The sequence below is a fragment of the Canis lupus genome, chromosome 11 (assembly GCF_048164855.1).
Source record: "Canis lupus baileyi chromosome 11, mCanLup2.hap1, whole genome shotgun sequence".
Taxonomy (NCBI): domain Eukaryota; kingdom Metazoa; phylum Chordata; class Mammalia; order Carnivora; family Canidae; genus Canis; species Canis lupus.
In genome coordinates, this window is record NC_132848.1 from 57,632,274 (window position 1) to 57,653,024 (window position 20,751).

General features: G+C 39.5%; 2 protein-coding genes across 8 annotated transcripts in view; one reads left to right on the forward strand and one right to left on the reverse strand.

The window, feature by feature from the left end:
- Window positions 1-15,434, reverse strand: part of ASB3 (ankyrin repeat and SOCS box containing 3) — a 111,147-nt gene extending 95,713 nt beyond the window's left edge. For 3 of the 4 annotated variants that reach the window (XM_072768345.1, XM_072768346.1, XM_072768344.1), the window contains exon 1: window positions 15,284-15,412. The gene's annotated coding sequence lies outside the window, so the exon portion shown is untranslated. Of the gene's footprint in view, window positions 1-15,283 lie in introns of all 4 variants that reach the window. The other variant, XM_072768347.1, reaches the window with a different exon arrangement.
- Window positions 15,435-15,453: 19 nt separating this feature from the next.
- Window positions 15,454-20,751, forward strand: part of ERLEC1 (endoplasmic reticulum lectin 1) — a 30,547-nt gene continuing 25,249 nt past the window's right edge. For 3 of the 4 annotated variants that reach the window (XM_072768351.1, XM_072768350.1, XM_072768352.1), the window contains exon 1: window positions 15,454-15,800. In XM_072768351.1, coding sequence (XP_072624452.1) covers window positions 15,591-15,800 — 210 coding nt within the window. In that variant the 5' untranslated portion in view covers window positions 15,454-15,590. The remainder of the gene's footprint in view (window positions 15,801-20,751) is intronic. The other variant, XM_072768349.1, reaches the window with a different exon arrangement.

Consider the following 20,751-nt stretch of genomic DNA (forward strand, 5'->3'; position numbering starts at 1 on the left):
GTGCCACCAGGGCTGCCCGACCTTGATGCTTATCAAGATTATTTCTGATTATAGGTTCCTTCTTTCACAATAGGACAGTCTTTTCAAAATCTTTTAACATAAAAAGAATTTCAGTATCATGTTAAATTTATTATGAAACTTAATAAAAATTCTCCAAACCCTGCATAACTAATAATTAATATAGAAAATGTTCACATTAAATCAAGTCAGCCTACATAGCAGGAAAAGTAGTCCTTTCCATGTTTAATTTATTAACACCTAACTTGGTAATTTACTCAGCTATATAACTACTTTAAATATTTTCCCAACATTTTCCAATTAGTTTCCAGAAAACATCTCACTTGTCCTGTAAAACAAGAAAAGAACTAATAACATTCATTAATGAGTATCCCATAAGGATATGCGCTTTACATATGGAAGTATTTTCTGGGTAACTCCTCTGAGTTTGCTTCCATAGTACCTTGCACAGTTACACACATACTGTAAGTAGTAGGAATCCAGGTGTCTCTTACCCTAAAACACAAGATCTTTCTATGATATATTTAAAAACCCACCCGAATTTCACCATCCTCACCATCCTCACCATCCACCATCTTTTTTTCAGGAGGTAAACTAAAGTAACTGTTTTGTATAATGAAAGAGTAAGTAGCTTGTTACATAAAGATGTTAGAGTTCATTTTGATAGATGTATAGATTCCCACAAATCTAATGAGCCTATTCAAGATTCACATTCTATAGCTCAGAATCATGTAAGTGAATTCAGAAATACAGCCTTTCCTCTTACCAACAAACCTAAGTCCAAAGGAGTTTGTAAGTCCCCAAAATGAATGTTCTACCATTTAATACATAACTGTTATAGAATATAAAGGTCAAGAGATAACTTTGGAATCCCATTTATATGTCTTTTTAGGCTTTCAGTTACAAGTTAGACTAGCAAATATGTGACATATTATATACGGTATACCATCAACATTTATAGGGAGGCCATATTCCAAAGAGCCCAGAAACGGGGATATTTATTTTCACTAGGATGGGGAGAAACATGACTAAAATAGAGAAGTTAAACAATACTGAATTAGAAGCTAAGGTTTAAAGCCTCCCAGCTAGACAGAATCATAGCAGGTACCAAGTTACATAGAGCCTAACTTATTTTTGTTAGCAAAACTGTCTCTTTACTAAAGTCTTTGGATCTCACTTTCAAAACATTTTCTCTCATTCTTCCCTAATCACACACACACAAAACTCAAGACTCTCATTTCTCAGAGTATAACTATTAGTTAAGTTTCAATCTTTAGGAATTCAGAAAAAGTATGAGTGTAAACCCTGCACTGAGAAAAGAAACTTTTTAATATAAATCTCTAATGGAATGGAGTTTTTAAAGTAGGTCTTTCTGTTCCTACTGCAGACCACTATTAAGTTTCCCTTTCTCAGTCCCAGGAAAACATGGTCACTCTTTGATCTACCAAGAACAATAAATACCATCTAGAGGCCACCTCCATAGATTAGAAATTACCAGTTGGGGAAACAGGTTTTTGATGTCAACTCCACATATCTGAAAGTATATGATTGCGACTCATTTCTTTAAGACTGACTTTAAAAGTTTAGCTATTGTCTATAGGATATGCATTTCATCTTAAAAAGGATTTTTTCATTTTCTATTAAAGTTTCTACCTAAAATATGTACTATTTTACATTTTGAAGGTGCTCATTTAATTTTAACATATATAAATCATATAACACCTGATGTAATAATAAATATTATCTACTATTACTTTATATATTTAGAGTACCATGGGTTTAGCATCTCTTTGAGATTCATAATGACTTCAATCATGCCTATAATTTAAGAACAATATCTAGTCTATTAGAAATTTTTCAAACATTTTATAGTCAGCCCTGGCAGCGCAGCAGTTTAGTGCCGCCTGCAGCCTGGGGTGTGATCCTGGAGACCTGGGATCGAGTCCCATGTCAGGCTCTCTGCATGGAGCCTGCTTATCTCTCTCTCTCTCTCTCTCTCTCTCTCTCTCTCTCCCTCTGTGTGTGTGTGTGTGTTTCATGAATAAATAAAATCTTTAAATAAAAAACATTTTATAGTCAACATTTCCTTCCATTAGATTTCTCTTTCCATGGATACATAGATTTTAAATTATAACTTTGGAACAGTTGTGAATTTCACTGCATCATACTCCTATAATTTACCATCCCTCATTCTTTTAAAGACAGTAATATGATGGGTACACCTAAAATTCCCTCTCATCACATCATGTTAAAATCTACATATCAAATATTCCAATTATACTTCTCTTTTCTCACCAAAAATACTGCAACTATATTTTCTATGTATTTATTCAACTCTTAACATCTGTTTTTATGCATTCTAAAGCCTTAAATTTTTTATTTTTTTATTCTATTTTTTTTTTAAGATTTTATTTATTTATTCATGAGAGACACACAGAGAGAACGAGGCAGAGACACACACCGAGGGAGAAGCAGGCTCCATGCAGGGACCCCGCCGCGGGACTCGATCCCGGGTCTCCAGGATCATGTCCTGGGCTGGAGGCGGCGCTAAACTGCTGAGCCACCCAGGCTGCCATAAAGCCTTAAAATTTTTAAATTCACCCTAAGCATATATTAAAAATGCAAAGATTAGTGGGATGATTTTTTAATCTGTGGCTACTTGTAAAGAATTTTAACTCGAGACTTCTAAAATTATTCTTCTGTATTTCAAGTTTATATGATAAAAATAAGCCTTACTGAATTTCATGATATTTTCCTTCTTAAGGTTCATTTTTCCTTTCTAAAATATTATATATTCAGCACTAATCTCTTGGTGGTTTCATTTAATTTTACCGAACCTCCCTGTCTTTATACAAAGTTTGACGACACATATCCATACATTATAAAACTGGAAAAACCACCACTTAACCCTATAATATTTTATTCCTCCAACTTTACTATCCTTCACAGAATTTTTTAACTACAATGTTCTACTTCCTTATCAACTCCTCTTAATGCTCCTCCAGTCTGCTTTTGCTCTTGCTGTACTCACAGAATCAGTGCAGTCTTCAGTCTCTAATGACCCCTTCCTGATTTAACCCAAAGATCTAGTTCATTCTTTACAACTCTGATTCAGCAGACATTCGTAAGCAAGCATCTCATTTCACTAAGGCCAAAAAAGTAGAACATTTCATTGTACTTACATCTTAGATTATTGTTATCAGATACGCAAACTCACCAAACCCTAGGTTTCAATTACCATCTTTATTCAGAAAACTTCTAATCTTTCTCAATTTCTTTATGACTCTATGTCTTATATGTAAGGGAGCCCCAATTGAACTACCCAAGCACCTGAAACTTAGCATACGAAAAACAGAATTCATCTCTTTTCCCAAGGGAGAAAAATTTTGTCCATTACCTCCTTGCACATGACACACATTAAATTTTGAACAATTGTTAGAAAATACAACAAACAGGTTTAAAATACTCATCAATTTATAAGCTTTTGGAGAAAATGAATGATTTTCACAATATACATAAAATTTTAGCCTTTATTTTACTAAAAACTTTTTATAACATTTCTTAACAAATCAAAGCAAAATTAGCAGGGAAGCCCTGGAGCCTACATGTGATGTGGTCTGAGTTATTACATGATGGTAAGACCTATCTTTTAAGTATGAGCTGGAAGATTTCTCAGCTAACATAGGAACCCTATAATACAGCAAGAGTAAGTTTCTCCTTACCTCCAATCTCTTTTCTTCTTTCTAAAACATTCTATACTCTGCAATGAGAATTATATTTCTAAAATATGGAACTAATCTAGTCAATAATCAAAATGTCTCCCACAGCATACTAAATAAACTTCAAATTCCTTAATCTGATATTCAACTATTTATAATATGGTATCAGCATATGTGTCACATTTTGCTTCCCACTAATGTATCCCACCCCATGTTCCACTCACCCCATCCTCCTCATCCATGAAGACCCAGGAAAAGGAGGGAGGGTGCTTGGGTGGCTCAGTCAGTTGATCACGATCCTTTGGCTTGGGTCATGATCCCAGGGTCCTGGGATCAAGCCCCACATCGGGCTTCTGACGCAATGGAGAGCCTGCTTTTCCTCTTCCTCTGTCCCTCCCCCTGCTGGTGCATTTGTTCACTCTCTCTTTCTCTCACTCAAATAAATAAATTAATCTTAAAAAAAAAAAAAAGATACAGCAAAAATGAGGGTCGTGTTATGTCAAACAATAACTCTGCATTAAGACTATCAAGATAAAAAAGATAGGTCCCAGCTACCAAGAACCATGTTTGGTGAAAGGACATACAACCAAGCAAACCAATGTTATTTAGCATAAAAACTGTGACATAAAATAAAAACAGGATACAGAATAACAAACTATTAATTCAAACTCATTAGATCAAAGCCTCATAGAAAAAATAAATAGCTGTTCATGGATCAAAGAATAATTAACCTTATGTAGCAAATATTATATACACCAAAATCTATTCTGTTAATACATATATTAACCCCCATTTTCTTAGATGATGAAAATGAGAGACAAAAAGAATTTAAGCTAAAACTTAATAACAATAACTATCATTTATTGAATACTTAGAACAAGGACACAGCCTGGGTGGTTCAGCAGCTGGGAGGCTGCCTTCAGCTCAGGGTGTGATCCCAGCCTGGGGATCGAGTCCCACATGGGGCTCTCTGCAGGGATCCTGCTTCTCCCTCTGCCTATGTTTCTCATGAATAAATAAATAAAAGCTTAAAAAAAAAAAGAATACTTAGAACATACCAAGCACTGTGCTAAACGCTAAAAAACAAAATGGAATTAATACTCTTAATTTTTTAAAAAAATTGTAGGGCAGCCCTAGTGGCGCAGTGGTTTGGCGCCGCCTGCAGCCTGGGGTGTGATCCTGGAGACCCGGGATCGAGTACCACATCGGGCTCCCTGCATGGAGCCTGCTTCTCCCTCTGCCTGTGTCTCTGCCCCTCTCTCTCTGTGCCTATGAATAAATAAGTAAAATCTTTAAAAAAAAATTGTAAAAGATGGCAGCTTATTCATTTTTTACCTCCACTGCTAAGTTTTAAACTCAATGAGATTCTTTCGTAAAATAGGATAAATTAAAAGGATAAAAAAAATAAAAGAAAAAGGATTTAGTTACACATACCCTACGGCCAGAATTTTTTAAATTTAAACAAAAGCATGCTTTGCCCAATTTTCTCAAGAGCATTTTTTTTACATTTTATTTAAATTTAATTTGCCAACATGTAGCATAACTCTCAAGAGTATTAATTGATTTATTCAACAAATATCTATGAGTTATTTACTCTTTAGAAGACAAACTAAGGACAATTGTTTTCCTCCACTTCCTATCAAAATTTCACTAAAATGCATTCATTCATTCAATCTAGAAGAGAGCAGACTGGAGTCTGCTTTCTCTCTTCTAGAGAGAAATTAAGAGATAATATTGGGAATTAAGCCAATGCAGAAAAAACTGCAGTCTAGAACAAACATGAACACATGCACAAGAAGGCTTGCACCCATGGAGAAAACATTCCTGCCAGCAGAGCCTGGAGAAGTACCAAACCTGGAAACAGGAAGAGCAAACAGGAGACGGGTGTAGGATTAAAATTAGTATGGATGGATGGATGGATGAATAAATCAATAAAATCAATACATAAATAAAATTAGGATGATTAAAAAATATATATGGAACAGCCAAGCCAAACCTCTTACCCATTCCTTTACACAAGTATATCAACAAGTGTTGGTTTCTAACTAAAACCATGTTTGTTTCTCTTAATTTAGCAATCTACCCTGAAAGCATTAGAGCATCTTCATACTCCCTAACAAAGCCTTCCTTATTTGGACATACGCTAGAGCGAGCGGAAGGCACAATTCTTTTCCTGCATTTTATCCATGGACCCTAAAGTGAGGCCCGACAATTGATACCACGCTCAAGTATCATTAGTATTATTTTTAAAGGCCAAGCAAAAGCACAAGAAGAAAGGATGAAAATAAACAACTGACCTGAAGGAAATACAGCCATTTCTGGGAACAGAAGATAAATGTTTAAAATTTTTAAGTGCTATTCTAAACCAAATTCATGAAAGCACTGCATCCATTAAAAAAGAGTACTACCTTCAAGGGTGTCTGGATGGTTCAGTTGGTTAAATGTCAGACTCCTGGTTTCTGCTCAAGTCAGCTCAGCTCATAATCTCAGGGTTTTGGGATGGAATCCCACTTCAGGCTCTGCACTCAGCAAGGAGCCTGCTTGAGATTTTCTCTCTCTCTCTCCCACTGACTCTACACACACACACACACACACACACACACACACACACTCTTTCACTCTAAAATTTAAAAATCTTTAAAAAAAAAAAAAAGCAACTGCAGTATACCTAAAACAAATATAACATTGTGTATTAACCATATTGAAATTAAAAAAAAAAAAAAAGAGCAGGTGGAAACTATGGAAATAGAAAAAATAAATAAATAACCACTGAAAAAAATTCAAAGGACAACTGATAAGGGAATGGACATCTTGGATTGATCCTCCATATTACTTAATTTTTTTTTCTTTTTGTATTTTTTCCTAACTTCGGAAGAATCTCTCTAATGATATTTCAAGTAAAAAGAAAAAAAAAAAAAAAAAGAACACTTCTCAGAAGTGAACAAACAGAACTCCTGGACTACCATGAAGGACACATGAGAAAGGATCTACATCTAGAAACATTCTTATAAAATATCATAAAACCAATGATAAAGAAAAAGAATCTAATAAAGTCTTTCCGATTAAAAAAAGCCTATCACTTCAGAAAAAAAGAGAACTAGACTGGCAGACTTCTCATCAGATACACTAGAGGCTAAGAGGCAAAGGAACAACGTCTTCAAAGTCTTGAGCAAAACAACATAATTTTGAACTATGAATTACACTCCCAAACAATTAAATGAGAAGGCAACACAATTGCATTTTCAGATATATGAGGCCTGTGAAAATTAAATTATCTGCTTCATATCCTTTCTGGAAATATTTGAAATTAGTTATACTGCAATGATGTGGAGAAAAAAATCTGAGATAAAGGAGGACATGGAATAACACAAAACAGTAGTCTTAACCCAGAAGAGCGACACAAAGAAACCCCAGTATAGAGGTATGCCACAGGCTTGAAAAACAACAAGTATGTATTAGAAGATGTTTGAGAGCTCAATATAGCTTCAAGAATGAAATGAATTCATTTTAGCAAATAGAGAATTATTAGGAAGCTAATAGAACACTTTAAGTGGCAGAGGATTAAAATATTTACATTTCCCTCTCTGCAGTTTCAATTACCTCTGGGCGTAAAAGTGAATAGTACTTTTATAATTATAATATTTAAACAGTTTATAGGTTTTCAATATTTAAGAATCAACCTATAAACAAAGCACAGAAGACCAAAAGTCACAGAATGTAGATAGTATAAGCATATAGTAATAAGTTGCAGAAGTAGTGAACAGGATAATAAAAGCTAACACACACTACATACTATATATGAGGCATTATGCTTAAAAAAAAAAAAAGTCCTTACGTGAAATAATTCATTGATAAAAAATGACAGCACTCAGTAGTGGCCAAAAGAATGAGTTCAAGAGCCAAACTACCTGTAGTCTGATATCCAATTCCATTGCTTACCAGTATTATGGCCTTGGGCAATTTGCCATATTTCATTAATATATTCATCTCATTTTATGACTTCTGAAATTGAGAGGAATCTCATATTAGCCAGCATGTCATAAGTTTAAATGGCAGCAGTTATTTTCTTTCTTAGTAGTACAAAAAAATAATAGTGAGCTTTAAAACAGATGGCAAGGGGCCCCTGGGAGGCTCAGTGGGTTAAGTATCTGCCTTTGGCTTAAGTCATGATCTGGGCATTCTGGGACCTCCTGCATCAGGCTTCCAGCTCAGGGAGGGTCTGCTTCTCTCTCTCCTCTCTCTCCCTCTGCCCCTCCCCACCACTTGTTCTCTCTCTCAAATAAATGAAATATTAAAAAAATAATAAAAATAGGGATCCCTGGGTGGCGCAGCAGTTTAGCGCCTGCCTTTGGCCCAGGGCGCGATCCTGGAGACCCGGAATCGAATCCCACGTCGGGCTCCCGGTGCATGGAGCCTGCTTCTCCCTCTGCCTATGTCTCTGCCTCTCTCTCTCTCTCTCTCTCTGTGTGACTATCATAAATAAATAAAAATTTAAAAAATAATAATAATAATAATAAAAATAAGGTGCACCTGGGTGGCTCAGTTTCTGCTCAGGTCGTGGTCCTGGGGGTCCTGGGATAGAGTCCCGCATCAGGCTCCCTGCATGAAGCCTGCTTCTCCCTCTGCCTATGTCTCAGTCCCTCTGTGTCCCTCATGAATAAATAAATAAAACCTTTAAAAGACAAAAAATAAAACAGATGGCAAAAGGGGACTGTTACAGTTTAAGAGAGACTCTAAGACAACAATTGAATGCAAGGCATGAATTCTGGACACTGAAAGGCAAAAAAGGTAAAATAAATTGGAGAAACTGAAATCACTGTTCTTCTTCCAAGACACAATAGTAGTATACATCATAGGTTATATAGGAATCTCCTTTTCTTAGTCATTGACTTTTTTTTTAAGATTTTATTTATTTATTTGAGAGCGAGCGAGCGAGGGAGCATATGAAAGAGAGAAAGCACAAGCAGGGGGAAAGGCAGAGAGAGAGCTGAGCTGGGACCCCATCCACACCCTCCCCAACTCGGGGCTCAATCCCAGGACCCTGAGATCATGATCTGAACTGAAGGCAGATGCTTAACCAACTGTACCCCAGTCATTGACTTTTTCCAACATCCAGGCCAGAGGTCTTATACAAGATGCCACATTTTGGACTTGATTATTTTCTTAAGTTTGGCACAAATACAACATAGGGACTGTTTTTACACAGGTGTTGTGGTATACTTGGAGTTTTAAAAATTCATTCTTGTAGAAAACTCAGCAAAGACCTAAAAATATGAAGCATGGGATTAAAAAAAGATCATGCCAGCTTGGTTTGAAATCAAATGTCCACTCTTTTTTTCCCCTATGCCTAAGAAACAGTACAATATACACATTTGCACCTATATATTTGCTGGCATTCGGTCACCTGTGTTTGTGTTATATTTCAACCAAAAATGTTCGAAGGCCAAAAGCTTTTCTTTTCCTTTATTTTTCCCAAAATGTGCATCCCAGTTCTCTTATGTCTTCTTTCTTATTACTGCAGAGTAAATTATATTCAAAGGAGGAACTGGAGGGGAAAAACATCAGTACTGGAAATGAAGAAAAAAGGACAATTATGTTCTTAGGCAGCCTCTGGAGTACTCAGTGCTACACTACCTCAGACTGCACACCAGCTGTTCAGTTCAGCAAATGTCTTTGTTTTTACTGGTTTTGTCCTTTCTATGTCTAAATGAGAAACAATAAAGAGATTTTGGGTAACTTTTAACTCAAAGCCCAACTGTTTGGTTCTCATTTGGGATTCATAAAAATTTCAATTGAAAAAAATTTTTACAGTTTTATTCAGGCATATTTTATAATATGGCATAAACACATTAATTTAATGTATGCATGTGAATTATATTAGAATATGGTATTAACTTGTGTCTCAGCTTCCTCATCAGTAAAATGCGGAAAATAATAGAACCTACTTCTTGGGTTATTATGAGGATTATATCAATTAAATAAGTTTGTATCTAGGGATCCCTGGGTGGCGCAGCGGTTTAGCACCTGCCTTTGGCCCAGGGCGCGATCCTGGGGATCCAGGATTGAATCCCACGTCGGGCTTCCGGTGCATGGAGCCTGCTTCTCCCTCTGCCTGTGTCTCTGCCTCTCTCTCTCTCTCTCTGTGACTATCATAAATAAATAAAAGTTTAAAAAAAATAAGTTTGTATCTATTAAGTGCTTAAAATAGTGCCTGGACACATCTGGTACATGAATAGAACACATCAAGAAACTGAATTGTCATTAGTTCTTACATCTTACCATTTGTTACTTCCTCCATTTGAAGGATAAGAAAACTGAGCTCTAAAGAGGTTAAGTAACATTCCCAAAGTCAAACATGTAGTTAGGTGGTAGAGCTGGCATCAGAATCTAATGGCCTAACTCCTAAGCCTCTGCTCCTCACCACCTCACAATTCAGTTGCATAGAGTTTGTATATATTCAGTCATAGCCTTATTGTTGGAAAATCAGATATACAGAGGGTTTTTTTTTTTTTTTTTGCCACTACAGACAATGACACAAGTATCTCTGTACCTATATCTTTTTTTTTTTTTTTTGACAGAGAGAGAGAGTGTACAAGCAGGGGGAGCAGCAGAGAGAGCTGCAGAGGGAGAGGGAGAAGCAGGCTCCCCACCGAGCAGGCAGCCCAATGCAGGGCTGGATCCCCAAGGACCCTGGGATTATGTCCTGATCAAAGGCAGATGCTTAACCGAATGGGCCACCCAGGTGTCCCCTGTATCTACATCCTTATGTATCAGAGCAAATCCAAAAAGTAAAATCACTAGGCTAAAGGTTTACACATTTTTAATTCTAAAAGAAATTACTAATTTCAAAACATGTATTAAAGTAGGTCTATCAAACAAACAAACAAAAAAAAGTAGGTCTATCTTTCCCTTTTACGGTATCTGGATTTCCTATCTTACCAAAAAACATCATCTCTACTCCAGTTATACATTCTCCTAATCTCTTCATATACATATATATATTTAGCTCATTTACAATTTAGTTTTTGTGTATTTTATGAAGAGGAAATGTAGCTGGTTTTCTTATAAATAGATAGCAAATTATACTAGCAGCATTTATTAATTAAAATATCCTTTTCCCATCAGAGTGAAATATCACCCTTGTCACATTTTAAACTCTTTATGCCATTCCCAAGCTCCTTTGCTGTACTCAAACCAAATTACTTTTGATCTCAGTAAGTCTTGGGCTCATGTTCTTTTTTCCACTTAAAATAGGTCTTTCCCAGCTCTGTAAATCCAAATCCTACCACCTGTTAAGGTCCAATACAAACGCCAGAACTACTTTATTGGTTTCTACCCTTCCTCTCATCCCTTGCTAGAGGTAATCGCCCCCTCCTTTGAATGTCCAAAATACTTCATCTGTACAGCACTTCTCCAACAACACTTCTCACTTTTAATAGAATTTGTTACATACAAGTCCTATCTCCCTTTCTAGGTGGTAACATTTTGATGGACTTGATCTATATCTACATCATTTTTATAGCACTAAGTACACAGGACAGTGCCTCCAAACCACATTTGTTAGATGAATAACTGCACAACTTTCTTAATCCCTCCCCAGGATCTGTAGTTCTGCAACTAAATGAAAATCGCTGCATCACGACTAACTCCCTTGGGACGCCTGGGTGGCTCAGTGGTTGAGTGCCTATGTCTCAAGTCGTGATCCGGGGGTCCCAGGATCGAGTCCCACATCAGGCTCCCCGCAGGGAGCCTGCTTCTCCCTCTGACTGTGTCTCTGCCTCTCCGTGTCTCTCATGAATAAATAAATAAAATCTTTTAAAAAAAAATGTTAACAACTGAGGAATTTGGGTTCGATTCTTGCAGCTTTTATGTAAATCTGAAATTCATTCAAAATAAAAAGTAAAACGAATAAAAACACACAATTCTCATCAGTTTACATTCTGTTCTTCCCTCTTTCCGTAAACTGCACTACCAGTTCCTTATAAAAAATACCTAGGCAACATCATGAATTCATCTTTGTAAGAACATGCCACATCTAATCCACCAGCAAATTCAAGATCATCTACTGAAAAATGTATTCCAAATCAGGTCACTTCTCTCCATTCTCCATTGCTACCAGCATCCTAACTGGTCTTCCTATTGCCATCCATGCCTTCCTATACTAGTTTCCTACGGCTGCCAAAACAAATTACTACAAACCAAGTAGCTTAAAACAACAGAAATATATTGTCTAACAGTTCTAGGGGTTAAGTCTGAAATCAAGATATCAGCAGGGCAATGATCTCTCTGAAATCACTTAGGGAGGATCCTTACTTACTTCTTCCTATCTTGTGGTGGTTGCTGGCAATCTTCAGTGTTCCTCAGCTTGTAGATGCATACTCCAGACTCTCCCTCCGTCTTCACGTAGTATGCTTTCTGTATGTCCTGTCTGTGTCCAAATTTCCCTCTTCTTATAAAGACACTATAGTCAGCAGATTAGGACCGACCCTAATTCAATATGACCTCATCTTAACTTGATTACATCTGCACAGACCCCATTTCCAAATAAATTCACAATCACGAGGTTTTAGGGGTTAGGACTTCAACCCATCTTTTAGGGGAACACAATTCATCCCATAACATCCTCTATAATAAATTTTCCACACAAGAGCCATAATGATCTTGACGAATGTGCATCAGGCCCTATAGGTCTGTGTCTGGTTGGCCTCTTTCTACCTTTCAAACATCATCTCCTACCACGTCCCTCTTACAATCTAGCCACACTGGCCTTATTTCTGTCCCTCCGACACACCACACTCATCCCTGCCTCAGGACCTCTGCCTGGAAATTTTGGTGTGGCTTCTTCCTCGTCATTTCAAGTCACCACTCAAGTGTCACTTCCTCACAGAAGTTTATTCTGATCGTCTACCTAAGCAGCACATCTCAGAGGTATTTTCTTTCATACAACTCTAGTTTTTAAGGAGAATTTGCCAGTACCACAAAGTTTCTTATTTGTTATTTATTTAGTAATCCCCTTTACTTGAACATAAGCTCTACTGAGCCAGATTCTCATTATGTAGCCCGAGCCTAAACCGATTCCTTATAAGTATTTTTCATTTTTATTTACTCAAATATGTCTTTTTCTTTTATGACATAAGGATTTCCTACTTTACTCACAAAGAGTAATTATTCCCCTAAGTTTTTCTCATATTTTACTCTTTTTTGCATGTGATTTATTTAAATCAATCCATTTGGAGTTAATCTTTGTATACTTCAGAAACGGGGGTAAAATCAGATGATTCCCATGAAAAAGTCTGCAATAACTCTGATCTACTGGATAAAGCTCAAACACTTCTGCAGAATATACGCAACCTTCCCTGGACTCCCTCTGTTCCTCTCCAGTATCAATCTACTGCTGATGATTCCATCTTATCCTGTCATTTGACTACACCAGAAAGTCCAAATAAAGCATCAAGAAGAATTATGTTTATTTTTTTTTTTTTTTTTTTTTTTTTTTTTTAAGAAGAATTATGTTTAAATGCACTTCCCTGTTTGCCTGACTCTTATAAATCCTCAAAACCCCAGTTCTAACATCATCTTTCCTGGAAAGCCTTTCCTGTCCAATCTCAGAGTTCCTTACTTCCTTCTTTGTATCTCCACTTTTACATCTATTTTATACATATATATATATAAATTATACACAAATTATATATATAAATTACATGTTATATATTTATATATAAGTTATATATAAATATATATTAACATGTATAAGTTATTTAGACTAGTGCCTAGCACACAATGAATGCTAAATGTTAACTATTTTATTACCACAATAGGTTGCAATTATTAATCTCCCTTGCTAGACCAAAAGGGAAAGAGAACAGAGACCCATTCAATTGCCATTTTACCAAACACAATGGTCTGGCACATATGAAGCTCTCATAAGTACCAAACAAATTAATGAACACCTCAATTCTGGACTAAAGCAATTTTCTTCGAAACTGTGGATTCGGGATCCCTGGGTGGCGCAGCGGTTTAGCGCCCGCCTTTGGCCCAGGGCGCGATCCTGGAGACCCGGGATCGAATCCCATGTCGGGCTCCCGGTGCATGGAGCCTGCTTCTCCCTCTGCCTGTGTCTCTGCCCCCCTCTCTCTCTCTCTCTCTCTGTGTGTGACTATCATAAATAAATAAAAAAATTAAAAAAAAAAAGAAACTGTGGATTCCTCAAAACCACAATGAGATACCACCTTACCCCAGTGAGAATGGGGAAAATTAACAAAGCAGGAAACCACAAATGTTGGAGAGGATGTGGAGAAAGGGGAACCCTCTTGCACTGTTGGTGGGAATGTGAACTGGTGCAGCCACTCTGGAAAACTGTGTGGAGGTTCCTCAAAGAGTTAAAAATAGACCTGCCCTACGACCCAGCAATTGCACTGTTGGGGATTTACCCCAAAGATACAGATGCAGGGAAACGCCGGGACACCTGCACCCCGATGTTTCTAGCAGCAATGGCCACAATAGCCAAACTGTGGAAGGAGCCTCGGTGTCCATCGAAAGATAAGTGGATAAAGAAGATGTGGTCTATGTATACAACGGAATATTACTCAGCCATTAGGAACGACAAATACCAATCATTTGCGTCGAAGTGGAGGGACCTGTAGGGTATTATGCTGAGTGAAATAAGTCAATCGGAAAAGGACAAACATTATATGGTCTCATTCATTCAGGGAATATAAAAAGTAGTAAAAGGGAATAAAGGGAAAGGAGAGAAAATGAGTGGGGAATATCAGAGAGGGAGACAGAACATGAGAGACTCCTAACTCTGGGAAAGGTACTAGGGGTGGTGGAAGGGGAGGAGGGCGGGGGGTTGGGGTGACTGGGTGACGGGCACTGAGGGGGGCACTTGGCGCGATGAGCACTGGGTGTTATACTATATGTTGGCAAATTGAACTCCAATAAAAAAAATTTTTTAAAGAATCCGTGGATTCCTTGCATTTTTTTAAAAAGAAAAATCATAAGATGAAAAACGAGACTGCCCTTCCTGCTTTTTGGTTTGGTTCAAATTCGAGGAGCTGATGCAGAAGGGCCCTGTGGGTGCTCTTCGGCTACCCCTGCAGAACCCACTACCCTGGAAACGAAAACAAGGGCCTTTTCTGAAGGAGAGGGAGGGGGATTCGACACGCCTCGGTCCTGCCCTGCCCGCAGCCAGCCGTGATTCAGCCTCAGGGGAGTTCCCCACCTCACACCGGCCCGGCCCTGAGCCTGGCGTGAGGGACCCCCCGGCTCCCCCGAGAAGACCACAAGCCAGGAAGCGCAGGGGCCGTGATGTCCACGCCGACCCCGGAGAACCGGCGCGCTGACGCGGGGGCGCCGCGAGGGCCGGGGGTGGCCGCCGCCCGCAGCACGGGAGGCGGAGAGACGCTCCACGCGGGAAAGACGAAGGGGACAGCAGGAGGCGGAGGCGGCTGGCGGCCAGCTAAGTCAGGAACGCCGCCCTCCGCCCTGCGCGTCGCCAAGGCCTACGCCCGCCGCGCTCGCTCTCTTCCTCCCGCCCCCGGACTCACCGGCTCTCGGCGCCGACACTCCCGCGCGGTCCCAGGCCGCGGCCTCCTTCGGGGGCAGCTCCCCGAGCCCGCGGCGCTCGGCTTCTCCCCGCCCCGCCCCCCGGCGTCCCGGCTTCCGTAGGCGGACGGCGCGGTGGCCCCGGATGTTGATGTGCCGCCTGCCCCGGAAACGGTGGCAAGACGCCCAAGGGGGCGGAGGTGGCGTTGCCCGGCTCTCCGGAAGGAGACGTGGCGGCGGTTGGGCCCGGGCTGCCTGGGTGCTTAGTGGTCCCGCCGCCTCCTCCTCCTCCCCCGCCTCCTAGCCTCTATGGGCAGAGGAGGTTGTGGCGGCGGCTGGAGAGATCGGCAGCGGAGGATGGAGGAAGGAGGAGGCGGCGCGCGTAGTCTGGTCCCCGGCGGGCCGGTGTTCCTGGTCCTGTGCGGCCTCCTAGAGGCGTCCGGCGGCGGCCGAGCGCTGCCCCAGCTCAGCGACGACATCCCCTTCCGAGTCAACTGGCCCGGCACCGAGTTCTCTCTGGTCAGTGCCCTCGCGAACCCTGTAGCCGGCTCTCTCCGTCCTAGCGCTAGGGTTCGGCCCCCTCCCTCCTCCGGAATCGCCTCTGCAGGCGGCTGCCCGCCTTCCCCAGTCCGAAGGCGCGTTTACCTCGCATTCATTCATTCGCACGGCAGGAGTTTCGCGAACGTACTGTGTGGCTGTGCCTTCCATGCTGAGCATTAAGGAGCCAGCGGTCACCTGTCCTCCCCCTCTGAACTCTGTCTCCCTAGACCTTGCTTACCAACACTCCCGCCCCCGTGGGAGCAGCTTTCTTAGAATCACGTCGGGCGCGTGTACTTATCTACTCTTTTAGAAAGTCAGCTGCAGCTCTTCCTCCACCAGCCGACCTCGCCTTCAGGATCACCGCCCTAGCCTCACGGCCGGTTGTACAGCACATAGGAGCTGTTCCTTCTCATGCCTCATTTCTGTCTTGTATACACACACGTACACGGGTTTCTTTCTTTAAGAAAAAAAAAGTTTTCTTTACCCTACAGCTTGGTTACACTACGTCACTTCTTTTTTTTAGGATTTTATTTATTTACTCATGAGAGACACGGGGAGGGGGTGGAGCAGAGACACAGGCAGAGAGAGAAGCAGGCTCCATGCAGGGAGCCTAACGTGGGACTCGATCCCAGGTCTCCAGGATCAGGGCCTGGGCTGAAGGCAGGCGCCAAACCGCTGAGCCAAACCGGGGATCCCCTCAGAGTTGTTTCTGAGAGCACTATCTGGCTTTTGAGATGGTAACGACCTTCTGCTCCGAACATCCTTTGCAGTGCTGATGTACTACGACTCTTATTTTTAAAACCCCAGAAAGTGAGGTTCTGTGATCACTTTTCCTAGAGGGGTGAACATTCTTATAACTTGACAGTGAACGGAAGTTTGCGGTGCTTCTGCCTTCGGGGAGTACTCTGCTTGAAAAGTCTTCCCACCACTGCAGGCCCATTAAAAACTGTGCGCTTAAGATGCTCACCCTGTAGTAGTCAATTCATTTCAAATTGAAGTCTTGGAAAACACAAAACCTTTTTTAAAATTCTTATTCCAGTTATCCGCAGTCGTTCCATTTGGGATGACTATTTCGTTCCGTTACCATATTGTTCTATTAGTACCTCATTGAAACAAGAGTAAGCGATAGCAGGATGTCAAAGCACGATTTACCAGGATAACAAATGTTACCGTTACCACAACAGCTCTCTGTTTACCAAATGTTAGTTTCTGCAAATAGTTCACATTTGTTTGATTCTCCACCCCTCTTGTTTTCTGTTCTCCTATTCTGGTAGTTCAGTGGTTCTCAAATTTATCTAAGTAGATATTTCTCTGAGAAGCCAGGTTTATCTTTGTATTAATCCCATAAAATATTATTGTATTAAAATACTTATATATAAAAAATCAATCAATAAATAAAATACTTATATAAAAGTTTGTTGTGAGATATAACTTTAGCAGTCTTCAAGTGAGAATAATTTAGTCCAACTTCTGTTTTTTTGTTTCAAAAACCCACGCAGGGGATTCCTGGGTGGCTCAGTCCTGGGGCTGGGGTCATGATCCTAGGGTGCTGTGATCTAGCCCCAGTCCGGCTCCGTGTTCAGCAGGGACCTTCTTCTCCCTCTCCTGCCTATGGCTCCGCCGGCTTGTGCTCTCTGTCAAATAAATAAATAAAATCTTTTTTTAAAAAATCAAAAGAGCACACAAAATAAACATGGCAGGTGTTACAGAATGTGGTCATTAAAGTATTATTCTTGCACCTGTTAGGGTTTTGGGTTTTTTTGTTTGTTTTGACAGAGGGGCAGAGAGAGCACAAGAAGAGGGAGGGGCAGACGGAGAGGGAGAGAGACATGCAGGAGACTCCGCTGAGCAGGAGCCTAACTCAGGGCTTGATCCCAAGACCCCAGGATCTCAACCTGAGCCAAACTCAGACACAACCAACTGAACCACCCAGATGCCCATTTTAGGGTTGTTTTTTTTTTTTTTAATCACATGCTGAAAAAAAAATAAAAATAAATAAAAAAATAATCACGTGCTGATAATGCAGCCCTGAAACCTTTCTGAGGTATCAGTAAAGGACTAAAACTGGCCTTTTTTGGAGGTTACTACCAAATTGCTATTCAGTTGTCTTTCTGGCACTGATGTTTGCTGGCTAAAAAGAGGTTATGGAAGATCTGTCTTAAATGTATCCTGTACCAGCCTTTCACATATCTGTCAATTTTATTTTAAAATTTCATTTTTAACTCTCTTTGACAATGTAATATAATCTAAGATGGGCACATCTGAAGAATTTTTTTTAAGTTATTTTGAGAAAAATACAGAGAGTTCTTCTGTGAGTTGGCAAAAGGTCTGTGGCCCTCATGCAAAAATAAACTCTCGGAGTCATTAGCACTGGCCTTTGGGCTTTGTTTTAGTACTTTTATAATCTTAAGGCTTCCCTTCCCTGCTTTATGTAATTGAAACTACAGCCCTCTTCACCTGGCACTGTCATTTTCTTTTATGAGGCAGTTGGTTGGACATATATAACTAAGCAGCTGTATGAACTAGGCTAAAGGCCTTTATCTCTCTACTATCTAAAATTGAAAGAAACTAGATTGGAAGGTGTGTATATCTTTTTTTTTAGCATTGAAATTCTTCTGTGCTTTAAATCATCTCCCCATTCAAATATATCAAAACAATACATAATCTTTATACTCTTGCTTTCAAATTTACTTTAAAAAATGATGAAGCACCAAAACTGTATATTTTTTAATGTTTATGTTAATTAATGACTGTGATATTCTTTGTTTACTGGCTTTTAGCATTCAGTTTTTTGTGTTTGTATATATTTTTCTTAGGAAATACTATCTCTGTATCATTAAACTATCCAACTATTCATTACTTCACAGAGGTCACAGATTTCACCAAAGTAAAACCATAGAATAAGTCCAGTTTTCTCTTTACTTCTCTTTGAAATGTATTCCCACTTAAAAACTTCCCACAGGGGTGCCTGGGTAGCTCAGTCAATTAAGCCTCCAACTTTTGTTCTCAGCTCAGGTCTTGATCTCAGGGTCATGAGTTCAGGCCCTGCATCAGGCTCCACATTAGGTGTGGAGCCTACATAAAAAAAAAAAAAAAAAACTTACCCCAAACACTGCTTGGGAAGAATGGTAACCTACTCCATAGTTCCAAGCATGTTTATATATGTTAGCAAGTTGCGCCACTGAGTTTTTTACAACTTCTCTCAGGATAATTTTGTCTCTCATCCTCTATCTAAATTATTCCAGACTCTTGTCAAACATTAAAAATTTCTCCCCTGCCAACATATTTTTAAGGTTCCTTAACTTTAAAGTACCATACCCCCTTGGAATAGTTTTATTCTATTAAAATCTAAAATTTATCAAATCACTAATAGGACCTCTTACACTGAAAATACATTAAGGTATTATATGGAACAACTTTTTTATAGTCTCTGCAATTCTGTGCATTCAGAATTTATTATATTTCATTTTCTTAAAGAACTGCCTTACTAAATCAAAGGAAGCATTTTTAGCAGCAGATCAAAATCTTTTAACTTAGAAAATCAGAAAAATTTAACTTTTTCCCAGTAATTTTTGTTATGAAAAGGAGAGTAAAGTTTGTTAAGAGTTTTTATTTTGTGATCCCAGTAAGTGACTATTTCAGCAATTCTCAGATGAAAGAATTGCTACTTGGTCTGTTATATTGAAGAGGAGAGCAACCCTTCCAAAACTAATGAAACACAATTCTTTGCGTCTTCAAACAAGTGATGGCTTTTATTTTTTGTTACCCCTTACTTAAACCTTAGAAACAATAGACAGTGTAGCTGGGGCACGGGGGTACAAAAGCACCTGCGTCTGGGTATTCCAAACAGATGAGGTTCAGCCACCCACTGCTGACCAAATCCAAATTCAAAGAAATAAGTAGGGGTGAAACCAGGAAGGATTTAATTTCAGTGAGACCAACACCTGGAAGACAGCAGATTGGCAGCTCAAAGACTGTCTCCAAAGTGCTGAAAATACTTCCAGGTTTTTATATGAAAAATAGGGGCAAAGGTGGGGGGGTATGTGCACATAGGCATTCAGCGTCAAATCAGTCCTGGTCTTGGAGTCAGTCATGGGCAGGGTCTTGCTGGCTCAGGCAGTCCTTTTTGCTAAAGGGGGTAGTTTGGGTTCCCATCAGGGGATGGTTTGCCCCCTGGATCTTCTGTCTGAGCCAAGAGACAAGCTGGAAAGAAGAACCCAAACAGAAAGTTTGAGGTCAAGATGGAGGTAGCTGAAGTCTTTTTTCCAAGAGGAATGAATTTATCATATAAACATAAAGCCCCAAGAGTGGTTTTCATTACAAAGAAAGGATTGTCTTCCTTTCTTTGCTCTGGTTCCACACAAGCAGGACTTTTTCCATTGTTAGCATTGTCGTGAACGTTTTAGTAAATAAATCAATGTTGCTGTGGAATACAACTCCGAACGTTAGAGTTGCAGGCGCTTCACAAATAGAGGTAGATACACTTAAGTCATATGCTACTGGTTGCCTTCACTACAGTACAGGAATGGTCTGGCAAGATTTCAGGCCAGCCATTCATTGCTAAGTAAATGTGAGTCATGCTTTGAAACAACTCATGTTACACATTTTGCATATGTCTGAAAAACATCAAAAGGCATCATAAATGTTATATCTTATAGCAATTTTGTTGGCGCAACTGAGTAAATGTTTCTAAGGATCCCTTTATCATAAATTTGGTTCTGCAATTCTCACTTTCAAATCTTTGGTTCCCCTCTTCACTATAATGATTTTTTAAAAGGATCCTTCATCATAATCCAGGAGCCTATATAGTAATCTAAAAGAGTGTTAACAACTGATTCAAATATGTTAAAACAGTTAAGAGCACACAGAATATGGGACCAAACTGCTTGAGTGCATCTCTGGATTGTGCTGTTTACCAGCTATCTTATCT